Source organism: Meleagris gallopavo, chromosome 1, assembly GCF_000146605.3.
Source record: "Meleagris gallopavo isolate NT-WF06-2002-E0010 breed Aviagen turkey brand Nicholas breeding stock chromosome 1, Turkey_5.1, whole genome shotgun sequence".
NCBI classification, from domain to species: domain Eukaryota; kingdom Metazoa; phylum Chordata; class Aves; order Galliformes; family Phasianidae; genus Meleagris; species Meleagris gallopavo.
In genome coordinates, this window is record NC_015011.2 from 11,188,340 (window position 1) to 11,207,670 (window position 19,331).

Here is a 19,331-nt window from a genome sequence, read left to right on the forward strand (position 1 = left end):
TACGTGGAGACAGGACGAGGGGAAACGGCCATCAGCTGCAGCATAGGAAGTTTCGCACGAATGTGTGTAAGAACTTCTTCACGGTGAGGGTGACGGAGCACTGGAACAGGCTGCCCAGGGGGGTTGTGGAGTCTCCTTCTCTGGAGATATTCAAGTCTCGCCTGGACGCCTACCTGTGCGACCTGGTGTAGGGAACCTGCTTTGGCAGGGGAGTTGGTCTCGATGATCTCTAGAGGTCCCTTCCAACCCCTACAATTCTGTGATTCTGTGATTCTATGATTCTGTGTCAGGGTCAGATAACTGTTCCATCGGCATTTGTTTTGGATACTGTTGTGGTTTTTTCAGTGATAATCTAGGTTATGTATGAGTATGTTTATTAGATTTACTGTTTTCACAAATTTGAGAATGGATTGGAATAATGCTGGAGATTAGAATTCACAATGAGCTTAGCACATTGCAGGAATAGTTTGGGGAATATGGGGCTGCTTAATAAATGCATGGTACTACTCTTAGGCAGAATAGCCATATACAGGACAGCTGGTGAAGCAGTGATTTTGGAAAATCATATGCAAATCATGAAAATTACATGAGTAGACGTAATCAAGTTGCTATGAAAAAGGTGTGGGTGGTTGAAAATACATATAGCCTGCAAAATGTCAGTGCAGTATTTCATCGGATGTGCTGAGCAGCAGCTCAGCATCATGCACCTGCTCGCTCCTCTCCCCAGGTGGGATGGGGAGAGAATCAGGTAGGCAAAATGGTGAGAACCTACCAAACTGTAGGTAAAGCAAAAGCTGCACATACAAGTAAATCAGAATAAGAAATTAATTTGCTGCTCCCCATCAGCAGGCAGACATTCAGCCACTTTCAGGAGAGCAGAGCTCATCACGTGTGATAGCTTCTAGGGAAGACATACCCCATCACTCCAGACATCTCCATTCCTCCTTATTCACCCCTGCTTCTATTGCTGAGCATGGCACCATAAGCTATGGAGCATTTCTTTGGTCAGTTTGGACCAGCTGTCCTCGTGCTGTCCTCTCCCAGCCCCCTGTGCATCCCCGGCTCCTCACTGGCAGAGCAGCACAGGAAGCTGAAGTGTCCTTGGGTGACACTGCTCAACAACAACTGAAACATTGGTGTGTTATCACCACTGTTTTCATCTCAAATCCAAAACACGGCAGCATACAAACCTCTGCAAAGATTCACTCTATCCCAGCTGAAACTGTGACAACTCAGTATTGTGTTCAGCTCAAACATTATGTGTGGTTTTGATCATCGTACTTCAGTAAGGCAGGGCAAATTGAAGGGAGCTGAGAGGACAGCAATGAGGATAATTAGAGCTGGAAAGTATGACTTGTAAGAAAAGACTTCAATAATCAGAACTATTTACCATAAAAAGTAAGAGAGAGGGAGAAATTTTCAACTGTATAAAAACCCTTGTATTTACACAGGCAATGGGAAAGATCTGGTCTCTGTATCCAGTGTAGATTGCTTAGACTCTGAACAGACAGGGCTAGGTTAGACAGGAGAGAAAAAATTCTGATAGTAAGATCAGATCACTTATGAGTGGTTACTTGGGAAACTGTGAAGTATCTTGGAGATCTTTTAAAGCACAAAAAACATGACGAAAATTAATGTAAATGTACCCTTTTCGACCAGCAGTTGGTGATGACCTGCCATGGACTCTTATCAGCAATATCTTCTGTGTGTCACATTGCTATGTATGGCATGCAGTGTTTGTGAATGTAATTCTTGTGAAACAATATGTTACTTTCAATTAATACTATAGTTTTTTTTTTATTTCAGTGTGTGCAGAAGCTTACAATCCCGATGAAGAAGAGGACGATGCAGAAACTAGGGTATTTAATGCTTTATTGATTTTTTTTTCAGTTCTGAGGTATTACATTCAGGAAGAAAATTTAGGATGATTATATACGTTATGTAACTAGCATTACCATTCCTTTTCAGAGCCATCATTATTGTAATGTTCTTTAATAATCTGTGAGGTTTTCATGTTAGAAGAACACTTAAAAATTCTCTGTAATAGTTACCCGTGTAGGACACAGTTAAATATCAGTCTAAATGATTGTACCCATGATCCACGGTCTGTTATGGAAACATTTGTGTGCAGTTACATTTGCTTAGATAATTTCTGCTCTTAAAAGTACTTATTTAGCCTCCTTATAGTCTTGCAGTATTTTAATCAGTATTCTAGTATTTAGGTAAGGCATAAAAAAGATGAATTGTAAAATCACTAAGATTTTCATACGTAGAATGCAATAACTAGTGAAATATATTTATTTCTTTTAGTTAGGTCACCTTTAAAGGCATTTACTCAGTTTTTAATATAAAATAGCATGTGTGACTGGCTTATATTTTTGTATTGAACCTAATTTCTGTCTAATTAAAGCATTGAAAAAGGTTATGATAAAAATAAAAATTAAACCAATAACTTGACTGATAGTCATATTAACCAAACACTGGTAATTTACTGAATTTCTGTCTCTCAAATGATGTAAAGTCTGTTGTTTACTCTTTAAACTACTTGTATAAACTTAGCACAGAGATTATTTTGCAAAATATTCTTTAGGAAGTAGTCATGGCAAATAGATAAATGTATCAGTGGAGTTTCTTTACAGAGTATATGTGCTTAGGGAGCAGCAGAGTAATGTTTAAACAGAAACTACTAAAATAAGGGTATCCAGAATGGCTTTTGAAAATGTACTGGATTCTACAAATGCTGAAGGTCTTGTCAGCTTAAATACAGACAGGCATCATTTGCTCATGCTGTGGTGATACAGTGTTGTTGCTATTTATTCAAATCCTGAAGGTTTTGAAGAGAAAATGTTATGAAGCATGAAAAAATACTGTATAAAATACTTAGGTGAATTAACTCAGCCCTTCAACTATTTGCTGCTGTATGATAATCACTTTAAAGGTTTTTCTATTATATCTCTCAGATTATTCACCCTAAAACAGATGATCAAAGAAACAGGCTGCAGGAGGCTTGCAAGGACATTCTTCTTTTTAAGAACCTAGATCCGGTAAGAGCATCTTTACAAGAAGTGTTGATGAGAATTAATTCTCTTGAAATTTTGAATAGAAGCTTGCAGATTGGACTTTATAAGCTCTTATGTATGCTTTCTTGACCATTCCATAGACTCCAGAAGTGCCATTTTTATAACTGTTGTCACATACAAAATATATTTCTTGGAATACATTAATATGAATGTATTGGTGTGATTGTGCTGTATTTTATTTATTTGTTTGTTTGTTTATCTATTTGCATTCATTTATGGAGGTCATCTGTTACTTGGAACCTTTGAATTATTGCTACTAGTTACTTTATTTCCCAGAAGCGTGCTGAGTACCTCATGAAAACCTAAACTTACCTCCAAAGCCTACATTCTAGCTATAGCAGTAACTGAACAAGCAACTTGAGAAGCAGAAGGAGAGGGAAGGGCAATAGGAAGACATTTACATCATTATTTTACTTAGTATAGATAACGTAAAACACTACAGATATTCTTCTTCTCTGCAGATTATTTCCTTCTGTTGTCCATAAAACCAATTATGGGCTTTTTAGAAAACTGAAATGCAGTGAATGAGTGTTCTGGATCAGACAGAGGTGATAATCCTACAAAAGTGCACGGGGTTGTTTAAGGCAAAGTTGTGTTTATCAGTCAAAAGGTGCATGCTGAGGTTGGGGTGACTCACAGCACAGCAAATGGAAGGATTGATTCAGCTCTATCAGGAGGGGAGAGGAGTAATTATGTAGTTTTAAGCATGAGAACAAAAAGTTTTAAGTTTAATTCAAGAGAGAGAGAGAGCTAATGGAAAGACCAGCCTGCATCTCTATTGGGAAGTCAAGTGTTATTACAGAGAATGCAGCTTGATTCATGCTGCGAGTTTCCAGCTCCTGCTTTTGTCAGCACAGAAGTGGTGCTCTGACCAGGGCACCCCTTCCCACAGAGGCCCTGGGGAGCAGCGAGCCACAGAACCCTCTAGGGATTTGCAAAACCTTGGAGGCAGAGCTGGAGGAGGGTACAGAGTCTCAACATAGGGAATCATATGTGTGCATTCTTGGGATGCTGGGGAACTGACACAGGATCTCCTAGCTCCCTTGTGCTGTATGTTTAATTGGAACTTGTTCCACTATACTGGTTTGTGCTAAAGTCACCCAAACATTTGTCCCTTACACTACTTAATTACTTTCTTGTGTGACTTCAGGGACTCAGAGAGGTTTGATGGCATCTGTACTGGATGCAGAATTGCTTTATTTATATGTTCCTTGTTAGTGCTGCGTCCTGTTGTAATACTGTGTATGACACAGCATTGAACTACTCCAGCTTGGGCACTTTATATGATTTTGTGAAGAGTTCTGAGGGATCACCACCCCTATTGGTGGAAGTATTCTAAGAACTGCATTGCTGTGATGTGTTTTCTTTTTGCTTCTGAATCAGTTACTCGTGACTGTTAGGATTTCCCACAGTCACTTCCACGTATTTGGCACAACGCTTCCCTTGTGGGGCTCTGCCTTCAAGTCTGTTCCTGGGATCTCCCAAGTTTTTTCTTGTTCACTTCCCTTTGCTTAGGATTATGTCCTGTGGATTATGAATGCTTTCTTGTAGATTAAATCCTTTACAGTGTTCTAGAAAGCAAAATAATTTATTTTTTGTAAAGATGTTTATATTATAACTGTATTCATTAAGAACATTGAGCTACCGAGCTCTGAAGACAGCAAGGGTAGTAAAACCCGGCCTTCCTCAGTCTGGCTTGCTGCCAGAACCCAGACCTGTAGTCCCATGGAAATTCTCCCCACTCCTTCTGCTTGTTCTGCTCCTAGACAATGACTTAAGAGCTCTGTGACCGTAGTTGCAACAGTTTAAATTTTCTTACCCCGGATTCTTCCTCACCTCTGCCTCTCCCCCGGACAACTTAAGTACATGTGATGCCAGCTGATGAAATTACTCCCTGGCATATTAGTAAAAAAAACCCCTCATTCATCTTAGCTGCTAAAGCTACAGTCTCTGGAACAAGAATCAAGCTGCGTATAGATGGTGTGTCTCCTACTCCCACTGTTTCTTTCTTGCATTGCGCTTCGGCTTCTTCCTGCTATAGTTCTGTGTATGAAAAACGTGGTTGTGGAGGTCTGTGAGTAGAATGGGAAAGAGAATGTAAAGTGCTTAATGGCTTTTCCCTGATGGCCCTTTAGCAAGGTGTCAAACACATTCTTAGATAGCATACCATCTGAAATGCAGTGTAACAGCATGTCCTCAGGCACGATCAGAATGGCATTCAGTGATGATGCTAAATGCAGTTCACATTTTGCTAACTTTATCCTACCATAACACACTGTATTTTAATGTGAATGAAAGGATAAGATAAGAGTATCATAAAAGCAAAAGGAGAAGCTGCAGTAGTTAGAAGATGACTTACAGTACTGCTCAGCATTTTAATTAAAGAGCCTATTTGAAAAGGCAAGAGGCTTCACTAAAAGTAAAAAACAGCCATTTGAATGTGAGAAAAAATGACAGAGAGGAGAAAAAGATAGCCTTCAGGCTTTGAGACAATTTAGGACATTCCAAATACATATCACTGTCGTGAGCCAGCATTTATCTGGTAGCAGTTTTTAAATATTAGATAGGTAAACCTATGCAGAAGTATTTATAAATATTGATATTTCACATAAAGGCTCTAATGAAAAAGCAGCCTAGTATAAAGGTACATTAGGCTCCAATACTATTCACTAAGTAGCACTTTCTACTTTAAAATCCAACTCTTGTAAAATTCCCTGTGACGTTGTTTGAATTATCTCAGATCTTTGTTTAACTTTGTGGGTTGCTAAGGATGTGACTGATCAATTAATGTCAGTTCAACAATATACTTCTGAGTTAATTCCCTTAAACACTTAAAAAAAAAACCACTTTAAATGTTAAAATACATTTTTTTTTACCTTTCTGGGAGTTGCTCACTTCCCATCTGTTTGGGGTCACTCACTGTCAGTTTTAGCTAGTGTGTAACAGTACTGGAAAAGTTACTGGAAGAGGAATATGGATTGAAATGTGTGTGCAACAAAATGAGGAAAAGAGATTTTGCAGAGCTCTTCAGCTTCTTGTTTGAGGGCTGGATCAGGAAAGAATCAAGAGGAATTCCAGAACTAAGCAGGTAAATGCAGAACTGTGTCAATGAAAATACTGAGGTGTGTGCCCAAGGCACATTCCCACGCCCTCTCCTTCGTTCTACAGATACTGGAGGTTACTGGCATTGGAATCAGAAGCTGCATGCTTCTTCCTATCAAGGTGCTCTTTTCATCCTCCTTGATTCATGCTCTCTTTCCCTTCCTTTTCATTTTGTCTAAACCAACAAGGAGTAAACAAGATGACCAGATGCCTTGAGCCATTACTGAGGATGAATCCCAAGTTGCTATTACTTGGTTTTGTTTCTGTTTATGCAACCCAACAGCTGTTCTATCACTGAGAGGAACAGCAGCAGCAGCAGGAGCAGCTCATCTAGATGACAGAGTTCTAGCAGTTACTCTTTTGGTTTTGTCTTTCAAGAGGCAATTTTGCTGAGGCAGATTAATAGCAAGTTATGTGGTTTGTCTGCTATGGGGTAGACATGGCCCATGACTAGCAGTTTGAAAAAAAAAAACAAACACAAAAAAACAAGTGATGAACCAACTTATTGTCAAAGTAACTAGGAGGCTAAAGGGACTGGTGCCATCAAATTTGTGCTGCCATCAAATTTGTGCTGCACCCTAGCATTTAAAGTTCAAGTCCTTTCTTTAGCAAAAATCCATAAACAGTTTTAGATCTGTTCTGTTTCAGGGAAATTTTATTTTGGAGATCATTGCCCTGCTAATGCTTGTAGTTCAATAAGATAAGATTTGACCTTTTTCTAAAAGGTAATAAATATACATATTCTCTGCAAATGTACAAAAGCAGTGTCCATGAATATTGCCACTCATTCACCTGGGGAATTATTATAAAAGAGTACAAACATTGATTAATCAATTATAATTGATTAATTCAAGGGAAGATGAAAGAAAGCATAAGGCAGCCATGTTTTATGAATAGTGGACTCTTCTGCTCATGGCAGAAGCCTTAATTGAAGTGTGCTACCAACAGAAGGTTCTCATAATGCTTTTGCATTCTTAATTTTTTTTTGCTTTGAAAAATTGGGACTACAGATGGTAGAACAATTAATGCAAATACATATATGAATATATGAATGAGAGAACATGAACATACTTTCCTAGATTGCATAAAACTCTTCACAAATTAATGGATTCCCAAACATAGAATTGCCCTTAATTCTCCTTTCTTCTCTAAGACAGAATTAATGTTGACATCATGTCTGGTAAACAGGGATACTCTCCACCTGGCCTGTATTCAGTTAATGAACATTTTACAGAAGAACTGCCCAAAGGAGGGTGTTTTCATCTTAAAAACTTACAAAGTGCTTGCAGTCCAGTATTATTTCTGCTCTTTTTTAGCAAACTGCTATAGGACTAAGCCAATTTGCTCAGAGGGGCAATTTACAAAACAGAGAAAGTGTTACAGAGCCTGACTTGATGGGCATATGTGTGGTATGTCAGAGACAGAACATTAACAACATATAACTGTGCAGAAGAATTTTTGAGGAAAATACTGATTAATACTCAAAAATATTGATCATACATCTAAATATTAATTAGATTATTAGATAGTGAAGAAATAAGGGCTTTTTGATGAGTTTACAAGTGGATATCACTCAAGAGAGCTAAACATTTTGAGTTGGATCGATAGAACTGCAAACATTGAGATCACAGTTCCGCGGGAGTATACGTACATGGTTTTTGCTCTGAAAAACGAACACTGGGTGCTGGAGACATGAATTCTGCGATTTACTCTTCATCTTCAAGATCCTGACTTACTGATTTCTAATTTTTTTTCTTCCCGTGATTTTCCTTCCTATACTTGGCTGAATTTTTTTGTCTCGTTTTTTCCCCTCACTGTTCTAGTACTGTGTCTGCTTCATTGCCTTCCTAGTACTTTGCTGAACATTAATTGATTGATACTGGGGGGGTGGGGTCCTAAATGGCAATGCTCATGCCATTGCAACCGCGTTGGGAATGAACCAGGCCAACCAGAACAGCAACAAATTCGCCTCAGCTGCCTCCCATGACAGGAGCCACAAGACCAGACACCTCAAGGGTGTGTATAGCTGTGAGGGATCCTCTTGCATTCTCCCAGGGAAGCCTGCATCTTCTTCTCTGAAGTGCCTGAATCAGTGCTGTTGTGCATGGGGGAACAAAGATGAAGAATTAGAGATCTGTGTGTGGTCTCAGGGCTGTGATCTCATTGCAGTCATGGAGATATGGTGAGACAGCTCGCATGACTGGAATGCTGTCATGGATGCGTATGTACTTTTTAGGAAAGACAGACCAGCGAGGCCGAGTTGGTGAAGTTGTTCCGTATGTTAGAGATAGAACTGAACTGTACTGAGCTCTGCTTAGGGATGAATTGTGAAGAGCTTATTTGTGAGCATTAAGGGGAAAGTAAATGTGATTGACACAGTTGTGGATGTTTATCACAGCCTGACTAATCAGGAGGAAGAAGTTGATGAGGCCTACAGACAGCTGAAAGAAGCCTTATGGACACAGGCATGCATTTTTACGGAGAACTTCAACTTGTAAATGATTTTAGTATGCACATTAGGATATGAAATGATAATACATCAGGCTTGCACACCACTTTTTTTTTTTTACTTGGATATCATGACAAGCCTAGATTCATTAAGGTACTTGGCATCTAAATTTCATGCAGTAAAATAATTCTTAATCTGAGAGATTCCTAAAACCTCTGTTTAGGTGCTCTGCCATTCACTCACACCTTGATAACTATCAGAGGTGTTTTTGACATTAAAGTTCTGCTTCTATGCTAGAGTTTCATGTGGCCATCATGGAATAAAGTGGAAAAGAAGAGCAACTACTTTTTGTCATAAGTGTACTGTTTAGAATATGTACACACATGAAGACTGTCAGCATCTGGCTTCTACTAAAGTTTTGCTGAAGAACTCCTGTCTAATTTCCACTGAGGACAGAGGGCTCCCTGGAGCACAGCAAAGAGGACAAACTAGCAGAGACTTTATAGCTGAGGTGCTTTGTGCAGATGTAAGCTTGAAGGGGCCAGAAAAAAAGTGCATGAGAGGCTATAGAAATACTAGAGTTAGTGTAGTAACAGTGATGATGAGGCCCAATGAGTGCTTCACAGCATCAGCTGGACCAGTCAACTGTGTGACATAAAAGCTTTCAAGCCAGATCTAGAGATAGGATACATCCGGGTCTCAGGCTCCTGAGAGTGTCTGATGTCACTCCTGAAGGCTGAGGGGCATCACCTGGGGAAAACGTGCTGTGCTCAGTGCTGAGCTGCCAAGTGAAGGAGCCATAGAAGGATGAGCATCAGGCAGGAGACATTGTGAGACGTTGAAATAATACATAAGTAAATAATATCTGTTTAAGCATCAGTGGAGGCCTTTTTACCCATGAGGATGGTCAAATGCTGAACCAGGTTGCTCAGAGAGGTTGTGGAGTTAATTTACATGTTTTGGGATGAAAGAACTAAGAATACCTGCTCATTGTTTTTCACTAGTTAGTCACAGAACATGCTCTTCATATTAAATGTTTAGTATTTTGAACACTTTAATTACAGGGGAAAATGTCATTTGATTGAGTAGAAGGACAGATTCTGTTTGTCAGGAAATTAAGAAGGATGCCAGCAGGCAGAGTTAGACTGATTACAGTAGGCTGTTTTAGGCTTTTTTACTCTTAAAAGTTTACTCTTAAAATTTTACATTCTTGTCTCCTTTCTTCAGTTCTGTAATCACTAACAATAGATCTGAGGACATTCAGTGCATTGTCACATGTACATGAATGTACGGCTTAACTCTTACACCTCACTTTCCTGCTAACCCCACGAAAGAAGGCAAGTAAGCAGAGTGGTTTTGTCTGGACTGTTTTCTGGAAAGAAGTCCTGGCTTGTCCGCTCCTTCAAACCATGAGCAGGGCTTATCAGGAGGAACAATAGTTAGCACAAGCCCAGACTGTTCCAGCTTTGCTGACAGTCCCATGGTCCTGGTGAGTTGTGCTTCATAGTTGGCCCTAATTCTGATGGATCTAAACATGCAGAAGAAATTCCTCATTTAAGCTGATACTGAACCAGGATAGGGGCAGTCTTGGTCTGAATAAGAGAGAAAAGAAAACTGCACTATCTCCACTTTACATTGTATGAGAGGATCTATCATGCTGGCTGATGCTGGTGAGGGAACTAATGATCCTTCACTTCCCCGTTTCCCAGTGATAAAAGACCTAAAGGGACAGCATGGAGCTGCATGAGGGGAGGCTTTAGCTGGGTGTTAAAGCTTCTCCATCCTCAGCCAGTGGTCAGGCACTGGAACAGGCTCCCCAGGACAGTGGTCATGGCACCAAGCTGACAGATCAAAATACATTTGGACAACACTCTATTGAATTTTTGGGTGGTTTGAATTTTGGGTAGTCCCAAAATTGTGGAGCCAGGAGTTGGACTTGGTGATCCATGTGGGTCCCTTACAGCTTGGGATATTCTGTGATTCTAAATCCACACCTGAAATCAAAGATGATTCAGACACTAACTGTAGTTTGTTTATTTCTCTTATCTAGTAACTTATTTTGTGAAATCACACTCTGTCATAAAGTCCAGTTGTTAGACTCTTTGTCAGAAATGCAGTAACTACACTTCCAAAAGAAAAAAAAAAGAAAAAAGAAAAAAATATCTTCATGAAGAAAATCTTGCTACATGAATATAATTTATATTGTGAATGTGTCTTTCAAAAATCTTATTTTTTACTCAGCCTCTTCATGCTTAAGGAAATTAAAGGATTTTTTGCTGTCAAATGATGATACTAAGTCTGCTTTGATGGCAACAACCCAAGATTACCATGACTTTCTAAAAGGTTCCTTTTTTGATATTTGCATGCTTCACCATTAAGAATGTAAGAAAATAAAAATTAAAAAAATCCATTGCTGCTATTAATCAGAGTATGTAAATAAATGTTATATATATAATCAAATTTCAAATAATTTGAACTTCAGTTTTGGCATTTCTGTAGAGAACATTGTTCTTAAGAATAAAGAGCTGGTAACTGTTACTCTTGAAAAAGCTGTTAAGATAATGAAACTCTAGCAAAAATCATGGATTTCCTGACATCCATGTTCAGTAGTTCAGTTTCTCTATAAATTTTATTTCTATTAGAATTGTATCATTTTAATAAAGTATCATTCTAGTAGTATGGTTTACCAGATTGCCACAGCATTATACAGATCTGCAAACAGTGATATAAAAAAATTCTTCCTGGTTTCATTTTATAAGCATTTTTCAAACCCAGACTGCTTTTCAGTTGCTTTCTCTGTGCCACTTTACAAAATACTGGAATTAATTTTTGCATATGATAGCAGATCTACTTTTTAATTTTGAAATTACCCATCTTTATCCTTTCAGAGCAACTACAGAGAGCACTAGTAAATTGAGCCTCATTTTGGCAGGGAAACAAGAGGATTCGCACAGAAGCAAGCTAAGCAAGCAGGTTTTGTAATTCTCGTGGTGACATCAAGAGCCACATGCCTGGGTTGGCTATTGCAGTCTGCTCTATCGTTATTTTGCGTTGAAAGTTTTAGAAAGAGGACCACTTGTCTTTCAGTTAGCTGCAGTTTATTCAGAAAGTTAAAATATATATGTGATACTTCAGAAGACAATTGTATATCATTTTCAGTGTCTCCCAATGGCGTGCACACGCATACGCTTTTCTCCTAAATTGAATTATAAGCTATTCACTTATGAATGGATAGTTACACGACCTTTATTTTTTGCAAATACATACCTGCCTATAACAAAAAAGTACTAAATCAAGACATAGTCAAAGGATTCCCTGCTGGCCTAGATAGGCTGCATTATGTCCTTCTGTACTTTCCCATGATATGTACTGAGGATAGATGCTGTGCATCTGTTGTTTTTCTGTGCCCACACATGATAAATTAATTCTGTAAAGTAAAATTGTATTTGGCTGCTTTCATTTTTAAATAGGATCTGATAACACCAGCTTGATATTTTTAAAAGGTTTGTGTAAGTGAAGAAATTCAATAAATTAAAGATGGAATTCATTCACCTAACTTTATCTGTCTACAAATTAAGTATCATTTAATTGGAGTAGCCCTCTATCAGCAGGAAGAAAGAGCAATCTCTAGAGAATTATTCTGAGATACGTGGTATGGTTATCTCTGCCCATGGGCTGCAGAAGGACTCTTACAGGACTGGTTTAGCTGGTTTTGTTTAGAAAGGTAAATGTCATTTTGCAGTGGTTGGGAATGCTATGAATCGAACCATTCAAAAATGCCTGAGGATGTAAATCCACCGGCTTCTCTCTGTTGTGGTTTTCAGTAGTTTCACCGCTTGTTCCAATGTTATACATACGTGGTAAGCTTGAAAAAGTCAGTGAGAATTTTGTGCTTGTTCTCAGCGTTTTAAGTATATTTCTGAATAAACTGGAAATAAAAATTCAATTATTAAGTTATCTTTTTAGGATTTGTATCAATTCACAAAAGAGCTGCGTTTGTTGTTTTTTAATGTAAATAATTAGGTTTTAGGCTACAACAAGCAAAGCAAGTAGTATGATTAGTTATTAGTTTTTTGTTTTATAATTCAAAAGTTGACATTTTGTTATTCTGTTAATTTTTCCCTCCAGGCATTCATATTCCATTCAGTTTAATGAAGTATTTTTATAACCATGTGTACGTTCCTATTTCCCAGTAAGCCTAGCATTTACTAAACCAAAGCACTACAGACCATTATGGTTACTCCTGTCCCAGCATCACGCAGATGTGATATAATTCAGATTTTCAAAATACTTGCAGTCATTTTGGTCCGATAAAATATTTCTGAAGACAAAACCAGGTAAGTGTGTTGTTTGCAATGAGGCACACAACTGTATAATTGATGAAATTAGTGAAGGTTGAAAATTTTGAATGCTTATGAATAATTTTTATTGCAGTCAAGATCTATATTGTCATTAGTAGTACAAGAAGGGAAGTTGGGATCGGAACACTGATAGAGAAAAAACTATAAGTAGGAAGTAGAATCTGTCTTTCTGGCTTACCCATGCATCTCTGCAGCATAAACATTTTTGTGTCCCTAAGCAGTTTCTGCATATTTGAGAGGTGGAGCAGTTAGTTAATCTGAAGAGTAAGATTTTGAAAGCAGATGATAATTTCTTGTCTTTGTGTTCTTTTAAACAGGAACAGATGTCTCAGGTGTTGGACGCGATGTTTGAAAAGCTGGTTGAAGGAGGGGAACATGTCATTGATCAAGGAGATGATGGTGACAACTTCTATGTCATTGACAGGTGAATGGCTGTGTCTTGTAGCACTAAGTAGTATGGGAAAGTCCACTGAGAAAAATCTATTTCTGTGTGCTTGCACTTGATTCTTACACATTTGTGTGGGAGAAAGAAAATAGAACACATGAGAACTAAGGCAGTTGTGTCTGAGATTTGGAGAGCAGTTTTTGGAAATCATTCACACGATTTATCAGCATGTACTGTACAGATATTCAGCACTGAACAAAGTAATGGCTTAGCATCAGTGAGGATGGCTATGTCATGTTCTGTAAAATACCATATTTTACTGCTTTCTCAAAACAACAAAAAAATAATAGTTGAGGAGTGAATAGACAGGGGGAAGAAATCCGCATGATGTTAGATAATTACACGATCTCTTTATTTCATAATCTTATGTTGCTTTTCATGCACATTCATTGAATGTGGAATCCATCTAATTATTACCTCACAAATTAGTATTTTGAAGTATTTTAAATGTTAAATTGTGTTATGTCGTATCATAACAATATGCTACATTTGTACATAGTATAGTTACAATTAATAAACATGTATACTACTACTTCATTTTTAATAAATACAATTTTGGCAATCAATAGATCACTGTAAATCCAGTCTGTTTTTACAGAGAATTACTGTCAAAACCTTATCCTTCACTTTAAGGAACTACTTTTGTTATCTATTGAATATTTACTGAAGTGATGTAGTTGTCTTCAGCAAGGTGCTTAATACAGTTTAAGCAAGTGGAATATGTATTTAAAATGCTTTATTTTTGGGACTCATGGTATAAAAATAGAGTGAGAGTGCTTAGCAGAGAACAGGACTAGATTCTACTCACTTTATTTATATATTTTATTAACAGAGGGACATATGATATTTATGTAAAATGTGATGGTGTTGGGAGGTGTGTTGGCACCTATGACAACCGAGGAAGTTTTGGTGAGCTGGCCTTAATGTACAATACACCTAGAGCAGCTACAATTATAGCTACCTCTCCTGGTGCCATCTGGGGTTTGGTAAGTGAAATACTTACATTAATGTATTATTCATTTGTTTTAAATGTATGATATAAATGGCACTGATATGCTATAACAGTACAAAAAAATAAATTACGATTTTAGAAAATTTAATATTAAAAATCATGAGAACTCTTAGCACTTTCTTTTAGCAGAAACTACAGAAAAAAAAACTGAGGCTCAAGAAAGCAGTGAAGTTAAAAAAAAAAAAAGTTATTTTACTGTTCTTTATTGTTAATTTTCCAAATTGCAAAATGAATGCTGTTGATTCCAGAGTAGAATTCAAATATGAGGTTATTTATCAATGTTACATTATTTAGATCTTTGACAACAGCAATAGAATTTACCAAAACAGTAAAACTGGATTAGCCATTCTTAAGACTTACATATCAATTTATTGGCTGATCCCAAGGTAAAGATAGCTGTTGTTCACATCCCTCGGTGCTCATCGTCTAGTCAGCCTGTTTAAGCAAATCTGTCTGTAAGTAAACTCTGTATGTACGTTTTGCCAAAGGGCAGAGAAGCTTTTCACAATGTGAATGAGACTGAGATCAGGAGCTTAATTTTAGGAGCTCATGATTGACCTCTAGAGGAATTTTGCTTTCTTTAACTCACTCTGGATAGCCAGCATGATAGCTAAACTGAATTACTGTAACTGGGTAATACGAACATCTTCAACTGCTTCCAAAGAATGTTCTACCATGTGTGTGTTTTCTGTTGCTAAACTCTCTTCTTCTCTTTGTGTTTACAGGACAGGGTAACGTTCCGAAGAATCATTGTAAAAAACAATGCCAAAAAGAGAAGAATGTATGAAAATTTTATTGAGTCGTTGCCATTCCTTAAATCTTTAGAAGTAAGCTTTCTGTTGCATTATTTTAATGGCTGTATCTGAGGTACTTGGTAAAATTCTTAAAATTTTCTCCACAATAAAATTTAGCATACTACTTTGAGAAAATACCATAGTTTCTATATTTTGAATTTGAAGGATAAAGAACCGTTGTCAATATAGTATTTAAAATCGGTGGCTTTTTTTTGTTTCTTTTACTTTCATTTTCTTGAGCTTAATTTTGCTTGATAATTGTAAAATCAAACGATTACTTAGGGAATTTCAAAATATCTTCATTTAACAGTTGTATGTGTACATGTATGCTTTTCTGAAATAACTTTGGAAGAAGGGGATGTATAGACATCCAAAATGGAACCTCTGTCAGCACTTCCATCTCTGAAGACTATAATATAACCTCAGAAATGCTATTCAGCAGCTCTTTCTTTTTTTAGTGATTATCAAAACAGGAGACTAAAGATATGCTATCCCGTGTAAAGATTCATGGAAAGAAGTATAAATGGACTTTCTAAATATAGTATGATAATGTTAATCAGATGTTTTTCTTTTTTAAATGAAGGTATCCGAGCGTTTGAAAGTGGTTGATGTGATTGGCACCAAAGTATACAAAGATGGTGAACAAATCATTGCTCAGGTACAGTTGTTTATTTTGTTTCAGTTTTTCTCTTCCAATAAGTAACAATTACCATAATATTTATAAATGATACATGATTTTAAACTATATTCCATTATCAAAACAAAAACAGTGAACCTGGAAAAGGTGATACTGTTTCAGAAGCTAATTTTTTACTTATATAGTACTCTGAAAAAGTTCCCTTTCTGTTGGTGTGAATAAACAACTCAACATTTTTAATATATTTAGCAATTCAAACTATATTATCAAATGATAGTTTACACTAATGAGTGCTGAGGACCTACCTTGCTTTTCTTGTATATGTTCTCAGGCATAGGGTTAAAATGTTGGGTAGTTTTGTGTGGAGCCAGGAGTCAGATGCTTTGATTCTTTTAGATCTCTCCCAAGTTGGGATATTCTATGGTTCTGTGATTTGGGAAACTCTTTGGGATAGGCAACTGAGATTGTCTTGCCCAAAAGTATTTACTGTATATCAGATACAGCCCTTGGAGGCTTTTGTATATGGGAAACTGTAAGAGAAATCACTTGGAAAGAATGCAGAGGTGGAATAACAGGAGTAAGGATCCTATCATCTTCCATATTTGTTTTTTTCCCTGCTTTTTGTGTAAGCTATGTCTTTTCGTGAAAAGTATTTGCAGTCAGTTCTCTGTAGATGTTTTAATTGTTTTGTGCCTTAAAAGAATATTTCACTTTAAAAGTGGTCTCTTTGGCAGTGATATCAAAAAGGTAAACTTCAAGGCACTGGCTGCCAATATTTTAATGTTACAAGAGCTGCTCCAAAAGTAATGCCTCATATTTTATTATGTTGGTGGTATGGCAGTAGAGGTTGAACTTTCTCCTATTGTTCTCTTACATTTTGCTGCCATGAGACAAATGGCAACAGAGGGGCAGTCTAACAAAATGGCATCTGATAGGAAAGAGCATGTGTAGCACTCCTAATTTTGGCTGGATTGTCCAGCCCACACCCACTGTTTAGTCTGGATTTGGCACCTTCTGACTTCAATCTATTCAGGCCAATGAAAGATGGACTGCACAGGCAGCATTTTCCTAGCAACAACACCATCAGAGCAGCTGTGAAATGATGGATCACAATTACTGGTGCAGATCTTTATGACCACATCATGCAGGTTCTTATACATCACTGGTAAAAATGCATAGCTCATGCTGAAAAATAGTGTTTTGTAGCTGGGAATTTGATCCATCAAAATAGTGTTCTTATGATCTTTGTTATGGTTTCAATGGAAATAAATAGAGGCATTACTTTCAGCCTGATCTATGTAGTGTGAAATTAAAATGAAATTTCACATTTCCTTTACCCACTTTGTTTTTTTCTTCTACAGGGCGACATGGCTGATTCTTTCTTCATTGTGGAATCTGGGGAAGTAAGGATCATAATGACAAGGAAGGTAAAACATCCCTAAAACACATTTTTTTTTAAATCTTGATTTATTCTAAACAATACTATTATTGTTGTCAGTTTTACTTGTACAAGTGAGTTCAGCAAATATTGTTCTCAGTTTTTCTTTTTACTTGATATTTTAGGGTAAACCAGATGTAGAGGTAGAAGAGAATGGAGCAGTTGAAATAGCTCGATGCTCAAGAGGACAGTATTTTGGAGAACTTGCTCTTGTAACTAACAAACCACGAGCTGCTTCTGCATTTGCTCTTGGCACTGTCAAGTGTTTAGGTACTGTTCAATAATACTTTGTATCTAATATAAAAATGATATAATTTGTAGGATTGTTTTAACTTTGAACTCTGTCTTTCTCCAGAATACAAGATTTAATTACATTTACCCAAATGAGGCTTTTTAATCACATCACATTTTACTATGTGTTCCTATTTATTTTAGTTACATGCAAAAATTATTTATAATTATTAGCTGGTATTGAAAACAAATTCGCTGACTTTTCTGTGATTACGTAGAAGTAAAGTTGCTTCAAGATTGTGCAGATAATATTGCTGCAAACCTTTTATAGCTATCAGAAAAATCTGTCCAACACTGCAGCTAGCTAAAGAATTTCTTTTCCTATTATTCTGACTATTATCCATAAAATAACTTTGTGGTAAGACTTCTGTCCCATTTTATCACTATGACTGAAGCTTTAACAAATTCTTTGTCTTCACCAGCTGCTAATTTAATCATTCTATCACACTACTGTTTGTTTATAGACAACTTCTTCTGACTCATTCCTTTTCATGGTCATAATGTTTAATTTCTACATACCCACATCTAGTTATGGGAAAATGGTAAAGATGATTTTGGCTTCCTTGAAGGATGGCTTGATTACCATGCCAGTAAACAAATGTTTATTTCTTATTTATAAAGCTATTGTTTTTTTAAATCCGTATCCCTAAACTCACACAGATGAGCAGGCAGTAGAAGTAAAAACTGTAGAAAGAAAAGAATGAGAAGCAGTGAGGAAGAAGACTGTCTTCATCAACTATTGGTGATTGATCTCTGGCACTTCTGAATAGCAGAGATCTGAACTTTTCTCAGGAGCCAAGGGGCTGCAAGGTGAAGGTTGGAAGCTGACTGAAGTGTGAAGTTTCCTACCTGGCCTGTTGGCTAGAAATACAGTGGATAATGGCATGTGATCAGTGACAGGAAACATTCTGGTTGGAGAGAGAACACTGGCATGACGTGGATTACTATTTCCAACTTCTTGTATGTTTGCTAAGAAGTAAATATCTATTCATTTCCACTGTGAGTGGAAACAGGTAAAAACAGCAAGAAAATAGGCCAAGCTAGACCCCAGATACAGCCAAAAACATCAAGAAAGGATGTGTTTTATTTGAAATTCCAAGGCTGTTAACACTGCATTCTGCAGAGGAATCCAGGCCCTTCCAGAGTTCTTGTGGAGCTCTTGAATCACATAGATCTTAATTTGAAGATATTTCATAAGTAAGAAGCCTAGCAAATTCTAGTATTTATGAAGTTTCATGACAGCAGTGTATTGGTGAATATTTTCTCAGCTAAGGTAAGTGGCTCTCTTCTGTGTAAACAGAGTGTATACCTCAGTAGAATCTTTCTAGTTACCATTTAAAATTTTCCTTTGGAATGTCATAAACACTAAGATTGGTGCCTACCACTGATGAGTGCATTACATTCTTTCTCTTTCTCTTTCCTTTTATTAGTTATGGACGTGCAGGCATTTGAAAGGCTTTTGGGACCTTGTATGGAAATTCTGAAAAGAAACATTGCGAACTATGAAGAGCAGCTAGTTGCTCTGTTTGGAACAAACATGGACATTGCTGACACCAGTGCATGAACTAAATGTTGGAGCAACAGGATCAGTTATGAGAACATAGCACAGTAGTGGTTAGTCCACTGAGAAATTGTCTCTCTTCCTATAGATGCCAAGCATTTTCTGTGATTTTAGGAGCGCATTTTGGGGTGGTTCTTTAGTTTTTTTTTTGTTTTTGTTTT

General features: G+C 37.2%; 1 protein-coding gene across 1 annotated transcript in view; it reads left to right on the forward strand.

Annotated features, from left to right (window-relative positions):
- PRKAR2B (protein kinase cAMP-dependent type II regulatory subunit beta) overlaps positions 1-19,325 on the forward strand; it is a 21,323-nt gene extending 1,998 nt beyond the window's left edge. The window contains exons 2-10 of the mRNA XM_010728738.1: positions 1,790-1,859; positions 2,961-3,044; positions 13,310-13,416; positions 14,270-14,423; positions 15,175-15,276; positions 15,827-15,901; positions 17,242-17,307; positions 17,444-17,588; positions 19,040-19,325. Coding sequence (XP_010727040.1) covers positions 1,790-1,859; positions 2,961-3,044; positions 13,310-13,416; positions 14,270-14,423; positions 15,175-15,276; positions 15,827-15,901; positions 17,242-17,307; positions 17,444-17,588; positions 19,040-19,173 — 937 coding nt within the window. The 3' untranslated portion in view covers positions 19,174-19,325. The remainder of the gene's footprint in view (positions 1-1,789; positions 1,860-2,960; positions 3,045-13,309; positions 13,417-14,269; positions 14,424-15,174; positions 15,277-15,826; positions 15,902-17,241; positions 17,308-17,443; positions 17,589-19,039) is intronic.
- Positions 19,326-19,331: the final 6 nt, after the last annotated feature.